General features: G+C 25.1%; 3 protein-coding genes and 1 long non-coding RNA gene across 4 annotated transcripts; all 4 read left to right on the top strand.

Moving 5' to 3' along the window:
* Positions 1–122: 122 nt before the first annotated feature.
* LOC122716873 (neuropeptides capa receptor-like) lies at positions 123–4,493 on the top strand. The gene is made up of 7 exons (XM_043940358.1): positions 123–775; positions 1,160–1,469; positions 2,982–3,072; positions 3,165–3,364; positions 3,447–3,698; positions 3,777–4,092; positions 4,180–4,493. Exons 1-7 carry the CDS (start codon positions 719–721, stop codon positions 4,418–4,420), a joined length of 1,467 nt encoding a protein of 488 aa, XP_043796293.1. The 5' UTR covers positions 123–718; the 3' UTR covers positions 4,421–4,493.
* A 1,417-nt stretch (positions 4,494–5,910) lies between these two features.
* On the top strand, positions 5,911–6,442 carry LOC122719374. Its single transcript, XR_006347582.1, has 3 exons — positions 5,911–5,983; positions 6,094–6,204; positions 6,406–6,442. It is a non-coding gene; the product is annotated as an uncharacterized LOC122719374 (long non-coding RNA).
* A 1,611-nt stretch (positions 6,443–8,053) lies between these two features.
* LOC122718906 (neuropeptides capa receptor-like) lies at positions 8,054–12,161 on the top strand. The gene is made up of 6 exons (XM_043944309.1): positions 8,054–8,309; positions 9,530–9,620; positions 9,726–9,922; positions 10,542–10,784; positions 11,386–11,725; positions 11,873–12,161. The coding sequence occupies exons 1-6, from the start codon at positions 8,054–8,056 to the stop codon at positions 12,108–12,110; spliced, it is 1,365 nt and encodes a 454-aa protein (XP_043800244.1). The 3' UTR covers positions 12,111–12,161.
* Positions 12,162–15,295: 3,134 nt separating this feature from the next.
* On the top strand, positions 15,296–18,910 carry LOC122720140 (dentin sialophosphoprotein-like). The gene is made up of 8 exons (XM_043946641.1): positions 15,296–16,734; positions 16,839–16,894; positions 16,990–17,197; positions 17,266–17,438; positions 17,515–17,876; positions 17,945–18,057; positions 18,126–18,233; positions 18,344–18,910. Exons 1-8 carry the CDS (start codon positions 15,302–15,304, stop codon positions 18,636–18,638), a joined length of 2,748 nt encoding a protein of 915 aa, XP_043802576.1. The 5' UTR covers positions 15,296–15,301; the 3' UTR covers positions 18,639–18,910.
* Positions 18,911–19,019: the final 109 nt, after the last annotated feature.

Below are 19,019 nucleotides of genomic sequence, written 5' to 3' on the forward strand. Positions count from 1 at the left end.
GGATATAAATTTAATTTTATTGGAAACAAATTTAATAAGATATTTTAAAAAATAGATTTTGCTATTTATAAAAATTTAAAAAAAAAAATAGAGAAAAAAAATTTATTTTTTCAGTTCTTTAATTTTACCTAATTAAATATACGAAATAGTGCATTTCGAGATAGTTTGGAATGTAATAATTGAATGTGGAAAAAATTTTAAATCGAATAGAATATTTTAATGAAATATTATAGTGATTTTCTTATCACAAAATCAAGAGATTATTACGATGAAAGGTGTCCGATCATTAAGAATGTGCGTTCACTCACACAGTACAGTAGTCTGTTTCTGATAGTGATGATTGGCTGATTTAGCTTCAATTTGTCTTCTCCTTTATTTGGATTATTTATTTTGATTTTTTTCTTGTGTTAATGAGATTGATTTATGTGCTGAAAGACATACCGCTTATTTATCACCGTACACATTGTTTCTAAATTCTTTTTGCTTTCTTATAATTCTACATTTATATGTTTTTATAAAATAATAAATAAAATACATTATTGAAATATATTATATTACATAAAAATCGTGGAATTTTGTGCAAGTGTTTTATCTATTATAATATTATATAATTCGATAACTTGAAAATTTTTCTATTGTTTAATTATATATGTGTATTTTTATTCGTGAGAAAATCCAAATATTATAGAACAGTATATCGGTATCTGAAAGAATAAAAATGAAAGTATACGGTGGAACATTAACAAGAAATGATGGACTTAATGTTCGCGCAAAAGTATATGAAATTCAATTTTTAAAATCAAAATGACAAATTTGAACAATATACAACTTAATTTAGATGAGTGAATGTCAAAAACCAATATCTTTCTGCTATTTTATGTAGTGAAACAAGTGAAACAATTTCACGAAAGAATTTTTTCGATTTGTCTTAAACTGGTGATTTATTAATGATTATAAAGATCGCAATTTGTTGATTCATCATCAGATCAGATCAACAGGATAGTGTATTTGCCGATGATAATAATTTTTATAATCACGATTTATTGTTATAGAATTGTTATAGAAATTTATTTTCTGTGCATAAATATGTATTATTTTTAATTTAAATATTCGGCCATCGATATCCGATTTTTTTAGCGAAAGATTCCATTTGATATAGAAGGAGAAAAATTTGACAAACGTGAAAGTCATTATGGAAACATCGGACGACGATTCTTATGATTTTTGGAAGAACTGGGATTTGAAGAATTTAACGGAAACCGAATATTTGGCTAAAGTACTTGGGCCTAAATATTTATCTATGAGGATGGTGATACCGCTCACGATAATATATATGATAATTTTTGTAACTGGTATTTTCGGGAACATCGCCACATGTACCGTAATCATAAAAAATCCTGCGATGCAAACGGCCACCAATTACTACTTATTCAGTCTGGCCATATCTGACCTTATTCTACTTGTATTGGGTGAGTGTCGTTTATGTTTGCTCGTATTGATATGATACCAAGTCGATTTTCATTTTCCTTCTTCGTAAAAACAATTTATGAAGGAACAATATGAAGATAATGAACTTTGATAGATAGTTTAATAAAGATAAGCGAAAATATAGCGCAATCCTATATAAGTATTGATTTAATCAACGCGAAATATATAACCGAAATTAGATTTACGATGATCCTTAAAACGATATTTATCCGATTAAATTGTGCTAAATGGACGGTATTTTAATTAAAATTAGTAGCATTATACACAAAAAAGCGCAATATGTTAAATAAAATAAATTTATGTTCAAGTAATTAACAGAGATTCTTCTTACGAATTAGACTATGATGTTTAGATTGAGACCGTTTTACCTTCGTTGAAATTTGACGATAAAGGCTTTAAATTAATCTTCGTCTAATGTGTACATGAGCGATTGTTATCTACTCGATTGTTTGCTGATCGTAACGTCGTTTTTATTTACGTCATTTTTAGAAATTTGTTGGGGTAAAAATTGAAGACGCGCGAGTGTTTGTTTCTTTGACGAAAAAATCTTTGACAAATTAAAAGATTTGAAATAGCTACGAACGTTTACTATACGTTTACAAATTTTAGCTGTGTATTCGTTACTTGAATATTCGAAATTAAAGATGATATGAGACGATAAGAGTATCATTTACATAACTATAATGAAATTTAAATATCGCGTGAAACATTGAATTTTTGATCAAATCATGGAAAAATTATTGTGTAAATATGTATATTATGAAAACAACATGTAAAACTAATTTCAAAAATATAATTTGAAAAATAGAAAAAAATTCGAATTATTATCAAATAAAATTGCGATAAAGTATACAATGCTTATATACATTCGGTATGATCGATATCGCGTTACCGATTTTATGAAATATTAAATGTGATTCTATAGATATTATTTGGAATTAACATTTATTCGAGAAACATTTATTTACATTTAATTTAATTATTTATTTATTATTTAACATATATCGAACGTTTAATTTTTCCATTATTAATATACAAAATCCGGGAATAAATTTTCATTTGTTAATTAGCTTCAAATCGATAAGCAATTACTGATCTAAAAGATTGAAAGATAAATAATTTTTGAAATTGTATAATAAATACTTAAATCTCAACATGGGGGCTATAACTTCTTGTCTCTTTAATTTCAACGTGAATTATGACGTCTATGTATAAATTACTTTTCAAGCTTAATCAGTTGTAAATCGAGAAAATGAGTTTGTATACCAGAAAGATATGTATGTTTCTCAATTGTTATAATGATCATTGTTCCGATATAGATATTTGACGTCAATCGCGTGGTCATTGCAGAAATAAATTACAGATAACTATATATAAAAATATAATAAAAATATACTAGTGTTAACATGATCGAAATAAAATATCTTAATCTATTGATTGTCATCTGCAATTTTTTCTATTGTTATCATGCTTTGTTTGACATTCGCTTTTAGGATTGCCTAATGAGCTAAGCCTGTTTTGGCAACAATATCCATGGGTTCTAGGAGTTAGTCTTTGCAAAATCAGAGCATACGTATCGGAAATGTAAGCAATATATTTTTTAATTAATTTAATAATAATATTTATAAAAAAACTATATCACTGATTTTTATTTAAAATTTCACTTTATTTAATAGGTCTTCTTATGTATCAGTCCTTACGATAGTAGCTTTCTCTATGGAAAGATATTTGGCTATTTGTCATCCGCTTCGTGTTTATACGATAAGCGGCCTCAAAAGACCGATACGTTTCATTTTAGCTGCTTGGTCGATTGCACTGATTTCTGCCATACCATTTGCAATTTATACGAAAGTCAACTTGGTCGAATATCCACCAGGTTAATTAAACTTTAATGCATCACTTTATCCATCATTTGTAAATATATATTCAATAAGTTTCAAAAATATATAATTGTTTAGAGTCAGGGAATTATTCGGCCGATTCTGCGATTTGCGCTATGCTTTTACCATACATGCCTGATTTTCCTTTGTACGAGTTGAGTACTATTATATTCTTCTTGATACCAATGCTAATTATCTTGGTGGTGTATACTAGAATGGGTTTGAGAATCAGAAATAGTACGAAAGATACTTTGAACTCTGTGATAGAAGGAGCTATTCACGGAGATTCGAGACAAATTCAATCTCGAAGATCTGTGATTAAAATGTTAAGTAAGATTTTATCTTGGATTTTTTCTTAATGTAACTTTTTTTTTTACAAGAAACATCAAATCATAATCATTGTTTTAGGTGCTGTGGTTATTTTATTTTTTATTTGTTGGGCTCCTTTTCACACTCAGCGATTACTCTACGTTTATGCGCAAGAATCTGATTATTATCCAGACTTGAACGAATGGCTGTATATTTTAAGCGGATGTCTCTATTATTTCAGTACAACTATAAATCCCATTTTATATAATTTGATGAGCATAAAATACAGAAATGCGTTCAAACAAACAATTTGTTGTAAAACGAGGATAAGAAGTTGGGTTACGAGAGAATCTCAAATGTGTAATAACAGTTTGAGCGATAAAGCACGAAATTCAAGCTTCAAATGTTCTATGAGGTAGTAATATTACTAACGCAGTGACACAAAAAAGTTTTACAAATAATAATAATTTTTGTATGTTATTTAATATACTTATGATTTTAGATATACTATTAATCAAGCGAAAGAAATGTTTCGATTTACTCCAAGTCAAGAAAATGGTGGCAGAGATAAAAATATGAACGATAATATTCCTCGTAAATCATACATGCTGAAAAAAGAGGATTCCACATCGAGACCTCTTCTCAATCGAATGCATTCCGCACAAGAAAAATGGGAGAACAAAAATTTAGAATGTAAAATGAAAGATGAAAAATCCACGTCTACATCCAGCAGCATTTTGTAACTTAAATTGTACATTTTTAGATATTAAATTATTGTATATAAAATAATGTTAAATTAAATTAATTTTAAGTTAAGCATCCATTTTATTTATTTTCTGACGATATATAGTATTTTTTTTTATATAGTATATTATTGTATTTTTAAATTGATTTTTATTCGATTAATAATTATAGTATAATAATAGTAAAAGTAGTTTTAATAGTAAATTGTGAAATTCATAATGTACACAAGATAGACACAAATAAACAGTATTTTTTCGTCATGTTTTATAGCAACATTTTTATAAAGCAGAAATTCTATAAGAAAGACGAATAAAAATCTTTTAACGTCTAGAAGTGTGAGCAAAGAATGGGTTCCTGTATCAAAGAATGACGACATTATTAAATGTGTTTGTTAAAGACGAATCTTTTTCAGGAAATTAATTTAAAAATGTCTGGGGCCGTGAGAAATATATCTTATAAAATTTTCTTAGTATATAACTACTTTTCTCATTAAATTATTTTATTAAATATTCCAAACATATTAAAAATATTTTATTTATTAGCAAAGTTAAATTGAAAATATATTCTCTTCATTTTATTTCAATTCCTTGTTTTTATTTATTTATTTATTTATTTCCATTTTTTGTTTATACATATATCAAAATTCACATATTGAGAAGAAGTTAATGAAATAAATATGAGAAAAACATAAAAAATATATAATAAAATTCATATAATACTATTACTAGGAAACGATGAACGTTATTTGAATATTTAAAAATAGTGCATTCCTAACGAAACTTTTCCAAGAATTGTTTAACCGAGAAACAGAATTTAATTAATTTCCAGAGAGTTTTAAATATTGATTGACAAGTTCAAACTTTGTAATGAACATAGACGAAGAAAATATGATAAAGTTACGTCTGTATAAAGTTTATCATCATGAAAATTAAAGTTATGTTGCTATAAAATATCCATTTCTCGAGTTCACATATGATCAACGAAAAACTTTAAAGTTTATGGTTTATTTAATGGAATTTCATATTTGCGGGAATGAAAATAATTGCAAAACTTTTGATTATCTTGTTATGTAATTGATTTATTTCGGACAACCGTGTTAGAAATTAATTCTAGTTTTAAAATTATAAAAATTTTACAAGATGAAAAAAACCTAAGCATTTATCTGCAAAATAATATAGCATAGTATCCAATAATATTGTCTCTTAAATTGATCTAGAAAATAATTCTTATCGATGAACAAATGAATGTGTCAGCAATTTCGTCTGTCCAAATTGTCAAAATGAATGGTATAACCTGAATTGAATTTTCCCTACAATTTTCCGTCCATAATATTAATATATAATATTAATATAACATAATATATCACAAAAGAATGTTAGAGATAATATCTGAAGAACATAAAAGTGACAGTATTCGAAAAGATAATGTTCGATTTGATAGAATATTTCTATTCTTTGATAAAATTACTCAGCTTTGTGATAGTCGAATGCTTCTTCTCGGTGTACACGTGTATTCTTCGAATAATTTTCATACAATTAACGGGAGAGAAATCATTGCAATGGGTAATATTTCTTACATAGTAGTATTAAATTGTATAAACTTGTTAACTTCATTCACATTCTCTAACACGATTTTATTAATATTTTTATATATTTTCCTCTTTACTTTTCAGACTCAACGTTTTCTAATCTACTATTTATCTAAATACTTCCTTGTAAACTGAATAAGGACAAAAAGGAAACGTAATGCTATTATCTCGGTACACGGTAAGAAGACTTCAAAGGTAAAGCGCGAAATACGTGTCGTAAAGAAAATAGGAATTTGTTTCGTATTCTGTTTTCGTTTTTGTCCACGTTCATTCATTATATAATCTAATAAAATTATTTCTCATTTTTTTTTATTATTTTTCCATTAACGTAAAAAAAAGTTAAAAAAATAATTATATTGTAATTTATTCAATGTCAAACCATCATATATTTTTCAGTTCATTTTCTACATTTTTATTCTTGGCATGTTGACTTTAATCTTCGATTCGTGTACTTCGCCAATAGAAAAACCTTTCAAATATGAAGATCGTTTCTTGCTCTGCCATTTTAATCAGATACATCTTCCGAAACATGCAAATGAAATTGCTAAATTTAACCGTGATAAAAAGAGAAAATATTTGTTGGTGAAATCTTTGACAAAAAAATCGAAAAAAAAATATGTAGTTCAGTTTTTTCTTGAAAATACCGATTCTGAATCTAATAATTAAATAAAGAAGATACCGAAGATTATTCTATATTTTATTGCGGAGTTTGAATTATTAAAAGAATTATACAAATAAATGCAAAAGTTAGAAACCTAAAGATAAGATATCTAAACCAATCCAAAAAATATTCAGAGACGATGGAAGATTCGTGAATAATTGCAACATACAGAATAAAAATTTTAGAGACGCGAAACAAGATCGAAAAAGAAAAAGACTTCTTGAAATCAAGACCGAACATATAGGAATGTTTACGATTTATTGATTATAAGAGAAAATATGACATTCTGTGTATAACATGAATTGAAATAAATTTATACTTTGACATTATGAAGGTGGTTTTCAATATTGAACTATATAATTTAAATGGGCACTAAAGGTATCCTTTGATATTATTTTCAACTTTAGGTGATGTTAATTGCATGTATTAGTATGATTTAAGATCATTCATAACAACCCAAGTATAAACTTCTAATAACGACGAAGATCTTAACGAGCTCTTCACGCACACCTTGGAATTTTCTTCTTAAGGAGATGATGCCAAATCTTCGCAATGTATTCGAGTAATAATATTTTCATTCATTTATTCTTTTGACGTGATCGAGCGAAATGATCTAGCAAAATTAAATTTTCGAATATATATATATATATATATATATATATATATATATATATTAGATTATACCTGAAGAAGGGATAAAAGAAAATGAAATATTCAGAAAGAAATTTTCAATTTCTCGGTTTAAATCCAAATGAAAACCGCTTATCGTCTTATCGAAAAATTCAATTTGTCTACGCGTTTAATTTTATATCATTATTCTGGAATGCAAAAACATTGAGATGTATCTGTGAATGATAAATTTTTGCAAGTAACAACGTGTAAAATATATAAAATATATATAATCATATAAAAATTCTTCTTGATAATCAGAATTAGCGAGATATGTGATATTTTATTGGTCGAGTTATGTGAAGGGTTCATGTAGATTAAAGCAGAGGGTTGGTTACGTGCGTGGTAGATGGGCGCGAGAAACTCAGGAGTGAGTCGCGAGACGTCACTTGTTCACGATCTGGCAAACGGTGCGCTTTTCAGATCATCCCTCGAATGGAGGTGGCGGTGTTATTATCGTAAAAATATCTCGTGACATTTTTTTCCCAAACGTAATTAATTTTGATGTTAATGATGATGATGATGATGATCGTTAATGACGAATAATTTATCGACGAACAATGAGAAGATTCGTATGAAACGAATAATTTATAAAGAGTTTTTTTGTTTTCGAAATAATTTTCAAAGTGAGAAAGAACGTTTGTTGTTATGTGACTTAAGAGAAAAGACACCGGAAAGTAATCGATTTGATATCGGTGATGAAATTGATGAACAATGAACGTGTCGGAATATTCGTTTTATGAGAATATTAGCGACGAATTGAAATATTTGGAAAAAGTACGCGGCCCTAAGTATTTACCCTTAACGTTGATAGTGCCTATCACTCTCACGTACGTCGTCATCTTTGTAACCGGATTTGTTGGCAATATCATCACTTGCATCGTTATTTGGAGAAATCCGACCATGCAGACACCGACGAACTATTACCTGTTCAATTTGGCGGTATCCGATTTGCTGTTTCTAATACTGGGTAAGTTTTTTGATGCTCGTTATTCGTTTTTTCTTATTTCAGTGATATTTTATTAATATTAATATTATTTTACTAATAATTAATATTGATCAATAAGAATGATTTAGTTATGAACGAATTATAGCAATTACGAGTAGAATTTTATTTATTAAATTAATAACATTAAAATATTAATATTATACGATTTATAAATCTACAATTATTATTTAAAATAGTTCTTAAGGATACTTTTGACGATTTTGTCATATCGAAACATTAATCATTTATGATTTACGTGCTGTGCTGTTGCACTTTGACGCACGTGTAACGCATTGAATTCGTTTTATTGATAAAAATTATATTCAAGCATCATATTCACACTAGAAATGAAAGTTCATATAAATATAAAAAAAAAAAAAAAAAAAATAAGAGTATTAATGAGAGTTAACAAATTTTAAGAAAAGGATTTATCTCAAATAATTCGTTATTTATTGTAATATTTGATTTATTTCTTCTCAATATACAATAAATTAATAATTTCACTTAATACAAAATTTTATGCAGAATTATCAGATATCAGATAATATTTGCAGAATTGGTACATATTAAACTGTAATTGTTGGCTAATAAATTATCTTCTTTGCTGTAATGAACAATTTTGTGTTACAATTTTATTTGTATCGGGTGTTGACCCATGATCTCTGTGAATAAATTATTTTGCATCGAAAGTAACATTACAGTTAATTTATATTTACTGATTTCTGATTTTCTTCTGAGATCATTATTTTGTTTTATTTTTTCTTTTTTTAATTGATTCAATTAATATAATTTAACGAAATCTGATTTATTAATATAATCTTTGATTTATTAAGTAAAAACGAATATAGTTTGAAGAATATAATTTGAATTTTATAGATAAAGTTATGACAAGAAAAATATCTGATCAGAAAATGTTTCTCACTTAAATTATTGAATCTCTTTTTTGTTCCTGCTTTATTATAAGAAATTTTACCCTTTTCTTTCAATCTAAGTTATTTTAAATTATTTGTATCGTCGATCATAAAAAAAAATTGAACGAATAAATTCAATACGAATGATCTTTATCGCTACAATTCTATCATTTTATCCTAATGCAATATGATAATTTCATAAACAAAGTGTGTCAATCAAAAAAAAGCACCAATTTCTATGAAAATGGTTATAGCACGCGTATAAGTACGAATTTTTCGATTGATTTTCAGGTTTACCCTTTGAATTGAGCGTATTTTGGCAACAATATCCATGGCAATGGGGATTAGGAATATGCAAACTAAGAGCGTACGTCTCTGAAACGTGAGTCAACGTAATGAAAAATGAAAAATATTAGAAGCAAATAACGCTAAAGAAAACAAAAAGATATCAAGTTTACATAGAAATACAAAAATTTTCTTTTTGAAGGTCCTCTTACGTGTCAGTATTAACTATAGTGGCATTCTCAATAGAAAGATATTTGGCAATTTATCATCCTCTTCGTCATTATCAAAGCGGTTTGAAACGTGCTATACGGTCTATCTTTGGTGCATGGTTGATAGCTTTAATTTTTGCTATGCCGTTCGCAACTTACATCGATATCAATTACGTTGAATATCCACAAAGTGAGTTCTTGAGCAAAATTGTATATTTTCATTTTTTATGGTTTTTTAATCATCATTCATATTAAAAAAAAATTTTTTTCTTCAAATTTTTTCAAATTCTTTCTACGTTTACACAATGAAAGTTGATAGAAGAACGAAAAATAATTCTAGATCATTATACAATTTGTATAATTAGATATATAGGCTAGAAATTTAAACAACTAATAGGGGATAAATGTATAAATGTCATACATTCGTATTACAAATGATATTATATTAATATAATAAATAGAAATTCAAACAACTATAACGAATAAACGTATAAATGTCATACATTCGTATTACAAATGATATTATATTAATATAATTTTCCATTAGGATCGGTACAATATCAGATATTTACTCAATCATATGAGCTATAATTACAGATACAGTTTATGAGCCGAAAATTTAGTCAATAATAAAAATTTATTGATTCAATAATGAATGGTTTGGAAAATCAGGAACAAATGAGAGCAGGAAACGCGATTAGAAATATTTTTCGGAAATATATTTTGATCATGAATATATATTTCATATATTTCATTGGTTTTCGATACGAATTCTCTTTCTGAATGTTTTGCTTCATTTTCATTTACAGACTCCAAACGAAATTCAGAAGAGTCCGCGATTTGTGCGATGCTGAAAGAAAACATGCCTGAATTTCCTCTCTATCAACTTAGCTGCATCCTCTTTTTCCTCATACCAATGGCGTTTATCGCGGTGCTTTATATTCGGATAGGATTACGAATACAAAGTGATAGCCTTACGGAGAACGTCGAGGGATACGTTCACGGGGAAACGAAACAAGTCCAGTCACGAAAAACCATCACACGAATGCTGAGTAAATGATCAATCTTAAATAAACATTATTCCGTTCTTTATATCCATAAAGTTTTAATGTGCTCGTAAATTACAACATTAGTCGCACGCGTATATCTTTGCCGTGCCAGTAAATATGAGAAATTGATTCAACCATGACGACGGACATTATTTCACATAGATTATATCCTATCAAGGAATGTGTTTTAGAAATTGATGAGGAAACTGACGTTTGAACGTGGACGTCAAACTCTTTGAGATCATCACATCACAGACAATTTTCATCTTGTCGATAATATGTGACATCTGAAAATAAGAATATTCTTGCTCGCTGGAAATACATTTGAAAATTTTATTACTCGATTAATTTTTTTCCTTCTTTAAAATCTTTAATTTTTATTTTAATTTATTCATAAGCATTGCTATTTATTTTCTTTGAAATTCATTGTAGATTGTTAATATCTTTTATTTTTTTTTATGAAAAATTATAAAAAAAATCAAAAGATAAAAAGGAAAGAAATAGAATAGTAAGTAAATGAAATTTGGTATAAAATATTCACTGCTGATACGAAGAGGCTGAAGCCAATGATAGAAAGAAATCGTGCTTCGAATTGATTCTTCAGGTGCCGTGGTGATCACATTTTTCATCTGTTGGGCGCCGTTTCATGTTCAACGATTATTATATGTGTATGAGGACTCGACATACGATGACATAAACCAGTGGGTATATCCGCTCACTGGTTGTCTTTACTACTTCAGCACGACTATTAATCCTATATTGTATAATGTGATGAGCGCGAAATATCGGAACGCTTTTAAAGAAACGTGTCGATGCTCGCCTAGCAATCCATCCATTCCCAGAACCGGCCTAAGTAGCGTGAGAGATTCGAGTATAATTTGTGGTAACAAAAAATCTCAGGTTTTTCGTGGAAGAAGTGCAAATAAACAAAATAGTTGTAACATGTAAGTTAAATTTCGTATATAATTAAAAACATCTACCTCGTTACTCGTTAATCTCGTATCTCTTTCTAAAATTTTCCTGAATTCCGAATTGTTTATTACATGAAAGTTCATAAACGAATTTAACTTTGGGAATTGTTCCCGAGGCAGATACAACGCATCGAGCCGCATGGAAAACAACTTACGAGGGGAAGCGCAGCTAGACCATAGAGAAAAGCGACAAAATGTATTTGCAAACGATTCGTTGACAGCGGAAAACAATGAAATTGTAGCTGCACAGTTTTTAAATCAATTAAAAAAATCATCAGTTTTGGTGCATACGAAAAATGGACGTCTCAAATATCAAGTGTCTGATAATAATACATCTACAAATGAGACACATATCTGATTGCTGAATCGTAAAAAAAGGTAAATATACATATTGTAAAAATAATTTCGAATGGTATAAATTATTAATTTCGGAATATTAACATGAAAATATCGTTTATTTTAAACCTTTAAAACAGCGATTACTTTTTTAATTCATTAATTTCTGACTTATCTTGTTAAGAAAATTAATTCACACGTTTCAAAATTCTTGCACTTGAGATATAACGAAAAATGTGAATCGATATAATTGAAAAATATAATTTTGATATTCAAATTTTATGTGATGTTCGGAAAAATGTATGATGGAACATAAGGTATAAATATATTATCTTTCAACAAATGTAGCCTTAAAATATTTACGATAATAACATTAAAAGTTATTAAATTTGATATTTCAGTCGAAAAAATTGATGAATTTTTATTACGATTAGTTGACACTTAAAGACATAATTTTTGAATAATATGAGAAAAATTTTTCAAGAAAAACTATAAAAATATGGACGAACTAATAATACGCATAGAATAGAATATAATTATATTACAACGATGAAAAATATTATGGATTTAATATCGATTTGATTTTGGTGAATTTTTAATATTAAATTTTTGTGTTAAATATTGTATATAGATGAATATACACGATAAATAGTAGCTTTCTTTCGAATCATGTATCATGTAACAAAATTATTAATATACTATATATATATATATATATATACTACAATATATTGACTATAAATCTATTACACATGTAAACACATTTGATTAGATTGTAATATTATATATATTATTATATTAAATATATTATTACATTTATATTACGATTAATAATTTTAAAACCTTTTCAATTTAATTTTTTTTCTTAATTCTTTTTTTTAATACAATTTTGTACATATATATTTTGATTTAAAAAATATATTTGCAGACAATATTTGACAATTCTAAGATTTGAATTTGAAATTTCATTTTTTTTTATAGTTTTACAGTCTTTTTACAGTCCTTTTTACAGTTTTTTTTAGCATTATTCTTCATTTTGGGATTTGTAAAACATGGAGTTTTTTCAAGTAATAAAAAGAGCAACGATTTTTATAGATATTTTCTCATTATGATATTTGATAGAAAATATATGATCAAATATACAATATACATATAACATAATATATATCAATCAAAAATCGAACTTAAAATTTCCATAACTTTGTTATTAAGATTTCCAAAATCAAATCCAAAATCAACTTTATGATTAAATCAAAAAATTTTAATGAAAATCTTTGCAAAATTTAATTTACCTTATTGAAATTAAGTGTTAAAATATTATTTTATTGAATGTTAAAAATAAGAGAAAAAAACAAATAAATTTATTTTGAAATATAAAACATGTATTATCATTATTTTTATTTTTTTATCAAGAAACAATATAAAACATTTGCTATAATTCTTTTATTACAACTATCTTTTTACATTTTAATAAAACTAATTTAAAGAATTTTTTTTTATCTAGTTTATTTTATTACTTATTCAATAAAATATTAATTTTTTTTTTTTAACGAATTTTCTTCGACGAAATAGTTAAAACTTAAAACTTTTAGTGAAATTCATAATATTTATTCAGCAATACTTAATATTATTTTATCTCTGATAAAATTTATTTTCGTTTAATTTTGACCACTTATTTGAATTCTAATTTTTGTAATAGATGATTAACAATTTACGATATAAGAGATATAAGAGATAATGATTAGTAAAATAGTAAATTATTTAAAGAGATATTTTGAACGACTATGATAAATTATAATCAATGCAAATTATCCTATTTTCATTGACTTTTTTTATCAATAAAATGATTACATCTTTCATATCACATAATATATCATTAATAATATGATTTTGGGCAATTAAATCAACTTTTCAGAATTTATGAAAACCAATGAATGAAATCCAAAACTAATATCTGGACTTATTATCTAGATTGATGTCAAATCTCTTCTCAATGAAGAAATGATATAATCAATTTTTTGTCCAATTTAGAGAATGCAATAATAAATAACAATTCATTTATAGAACTAATTTTAAGAAATCTATTTTTAAAGTTATGATGTTTTATTAACAAATTTGAAGATTCAATTTCAATATTTAATCATATCGAAGTTCGATATTTCGGTTGTATATTTATATTAATATGTCATAACAATATATCATAACAATTTTATTATTATACTCATAATTATATTATCAGATCTGATATATATATTTTCTGCATGTTTTAATTCATTTTTTAATTCATCTATACCATTTTTTCATTGAAAAGAGATATTAATCAATCATAGCTATTAATTTTCTAAGAAATTATTAAGTTTTTTTTCTATTTAATTAAATAATTTAATGATGGCAATCACAAATAATGTAATTATTAATATATAATTATATAATTTTCTTTCTTTAATTTTTTCTTAATTATTCATTATTACAAATATAAAATTTAATATTTCATTTAAGATTATAAAATAAAACTTATATTTTATTTTAAATAAAAATTTAATTTTAATTCCAACTATTATTAGTGCAATATTATTTTATGCTGAATATTTTATGCTTATGAGAATAATATTAAAATGGTAAAAAAGTTTGTATCATTTTTGATACGTAATATATATATTGATATATATAAATAATATGCATGGAATAGTAGATCTATATTATAATTTATCTATGACTTATAACATTCTAGTTCTTTTTGATGTTAATAGTTGGCTATACTGATATAAAATTTTAACGTACTTATTCAAATGTGAATAGTGAATAGTGAGTGTTATTCTCAATTTTATAGTTATTTTAACATAATATATATACAATAAAACTTTTAAACTGATTATTATATTATTTGTTTACATTTTTATAAATGTATATGATAACTTTAATTTTACTCTTTAATTTCACTATTTGTTTTTGTTTACACTTATGTTTTTTATTCATATAAGAGTATTTTAATCAGCATATAAAAATGTAATAAAATATTTAACTATTTAGATTGTTTATTAAAAAAAGTATGCCTAATTACAGTAAGTAATTAATTTTATATTTTATATAAATATATATGTATGTATATTTTGTATGTAAATTTAAATTTTTTTGATAATTTTAATAGGAAATGAATCTTGTAGCAAATATAAAGCACAATTTGAAGATTGTAATAAAAATGATGATGTAAAGATGGAATCTAATATAAAAATGACAGAATCTTTTTATAATTCTCAAAATTTTTGTTTAAAATTGTCACAAGATTCTAATATATCTGATGTTCAAAATGTTAATGATGCAGATGTAATAATAATGAGTGACTCCAGTTCTAAATCAACTTGTTCTATACCTAAATATATCTTAGGATCAACATCAAATAATCATCCTACAATAGATAATACTATTTATATTGAAGATTCTTCAGATTCTGATTCTATAGATACTACAAATGAAAAATATTTCCAATCTTGGAGAGCAAATAAAAAATCCTATTTTATTAATAATTTTCAAGAAAGAAAAGATATTCTAAAAAAAAATAATATATTGCCTATATCTGATGACTTTTCATCTAGTAGTAGTGGACAAGAATATATAACAACTTCTAAGACAAATAGTAGTTATATCAGTAGTTATATCAGAGAAAATAGAGTTAATGATATATCAGAAACAAATATTCAATGCAATACTAATACTACTGATATTAATAATTTAAAAAATTCTAATGATATTATTCTATTACCTAAAACCACATCTCATATTAATAGTGATTTAAAAAAAAAAATTTCAAAAGAAGATTCTAAAAATATTATAAAAAATATAAAATCTACACGGATAATATATGAATCACCTAAAATTCAAAAAGAAAAAAATGTGATATCTAATAAGGAAATAGATAACAATATTATACATCCAGCTATTTCACCTAAAAATAATTTAAAAACAAATAATATATTTATTGATGAAACTCAAGAGGATTCTGAAAGTGATATTATTCAAGATTCTCAAGTGAATCTTACACATTCTTACAAAACTCGTGTTAATAAATTTTTAAATACACCATGTATAGAAAAAGATACAACATCTATTAAACTATCAGAAAGAAAAAGAAAACAAATTTCACAATGGCTTATGACAAATTTACCTGATTCTCAAAGTGATAGTTCACTTGATATTGTGCCTCTTACTAATAAGCATGATAAAAGTTCTGGAAATAGCAGTTTGGAAAGATTAGAAATGAATTATGAAACTCCAAACAATAGGGGAAAAATAAATCAATTACCTATAAATGAAAGTAAAAATATAGATTCAAAATGCAATAAAACATCTAATCCCACAGTATTACGTCAAACTATAATAAATGAATTTGTTCAAAAAAAAAAAAATTATGAATTTCATACATCACACAAAACTCATACTAATGATAATAAATTTTCAACTCCAAAAAATACTCCAACAAATACATCCCAAAATATAGATATCAGGGACTGTGCAGATATATTAGATAAATTATATGGTAAATCTTGGCGCAATAAGGCTGATATATTGTTTCCAAAATCTGAACCAAGAATGATTAATACAATTAAACAAGCAACTACTACAAAAAATAGAGCTGTTCAAACTGAAAGGTGATTACAATTATTATATATTATACTATATTATATATATTATACTATATTATACTATAATTATACATTAATAATAAATAAGATTTATAAATTTATTGTTACAGAAAGATAATAAATAGAGAAAGATTGTATATATCAGATTCAGACAGTTCTAATACATGTAAGTAATTATATTGTAGATAGTTATATTCATTAAATTATATTTTACACTTATTTTAAAAAGATAGTTTTAATAATTTTAAATACAATTTATAGCTTTAAGAGATTTAAAATTACAAAATCGATCAAAAAAGAAAAGTGTACGAAAAAATATGAAACGAAAAGATGATACTTTTATAAATGATCAAACATCATCAGGAAGTGAAAATGAAAGTTTATATTATACTGCATTAACAAATCCAAGAGTATCAAGTACACAAAATAGTACACAATCGAAAACAGTATTTCCATCGATTGTACAGCGGTAATAATTGATTTATAAACAGTTTATAATAAAAAAAATCTTTTTAATAATGTTATTTTATTTTTCAGAGCTATTGAAATATGTGATACAGATTCTGAAGATAATGATAATATGGATAACAGTAATCAAATATTTAACATAAGAGGAAGAAAATTATCATTCAATAATGAAAGTGAAGATTCAAGCACTAGTGAATTTGATCCAGGTGATGAAATACCACCAAAATCTACAATTAAGAAAGGTATATATATAACACATTAAATGCATAGATATGATCATATGAAGATTTATATACTAGATTGTATATATATTTCTAGATTTTATTAAAACTATACAAGAAATACCTAAATTAAAGACACAAAATAAATTAACTTCTGACAATCCAAATTATAAAAAACATAACAGCTTCTTAGCATCTTTAAGTGAAAATATTTCCCTTACTAATGTACATCCAGATGCTAAAAAATATAGATTAGATTATAAAAATAATAAGGAAAATTTATGTAAATATTTGTACAAATTATATAATGAGAAAGTATTTGATAACGAATTACCAGAAGATATGTCAATAGAATGGAATGTTCGTATGAGAGGAACTGCTGGTTTTTGTTATAATAAGAAATCAGTAAAAACACTTGGTGGTATTGTAAAATCATCACGAATAGTTCTAGCAACAAAGGTATATTTATATATTTTTTTAAACACAATTATTGAAATAATTTAAAAAATTAAAAAAATTATATATAGATTTTAGATACTCCAGATAGACTTAGAGATACTTTAATTCATGAAATGTGCCATGCAGCTGCATGGTTAATAAATGGAATCTCTGATGGACATGGTCCATTTTGGACAAAATGGTATATTATTTTAAGTATTTATTATTTTTATATTTATTTAACAATTATTTTAATTAGTAGTATTTTAGGGCTAGTAAAGCTATGAAAATATTTCCTGAATTACCACCAATAAGAAGATGTCATGATTATAAAATTAAAACTAAATTTACATATAAATGTATAAATTGTGGATACAGGTACAATTTGTATATAATTATGCTTTCAAATGTGTGTGTGTGTGTGTGTGTGTGTGTGTGTAAACAACTTTGAAATATATATTAACTTAACTTTTTAAACTTTATTATAGTATTGGAAGACATTCTAAATCTCTGGATATTGAAAAGAAACGATGTGGACATTGTTATGGAAAATTTGAATTATTATTAAATAAAACAACAAAATCTGGAACTGTACAAATGCAAACACCAAAAAGAGAACCTTCAGCATTTGCACTTTACGTAAAAGAAAACTATAATTCTGTAAAAAAAGAACGTAATATAGGACATGCTGCAGTAATGAAACTTTTAGGTCAGCAATTTTCAGCAATTAAAATTGCGAAAAAACAAGAAAATATTGAAAATAATCCAAATATTATTAATTAAATAAGTTAATTAAAATTATATTTAGCATTTTTTTAAATTTTATTATTTTATTTAGAGATTATGTATTTCAGATACTTTGACTATTCATATTTTATATGATTATTTTATAATTTATATAACTGACATGATTTTACCATTGCAGGCATTGGAATGTAAATTATGAAACGAAATGTTTATTATAGACAGGATAAATAATATTTGTAGTCATAATTTAGTATAATTAGATTATATAGACGTAATTGCGATTTATCAATTTGTAATTGAAATTTTATAATAAATGATATATACAATTATCATACCTTTATTTTACTTAATAGAGAAATGTAATCCATATAAAGAATGATTAAATTATCTTATACTTCAATAAAAATTGCTTATTGT

Source organism: Apis laboriosa, unplaced genomic scaffold (assembly GCF_014066325.1).
Source record: "Apis laboriosa isolate Shangri-la unplaced genomic scaffold, ASM1406632v1 scaffold11_cov152, whole genome shotgun sequence".
In the NCBI taxonomy this organism is placed as follows: Eukaryota; Metazoa; Arthropoda; class Insecta; order Hymenoptera; family Apidae; genus Apis; species Apis laboriosa.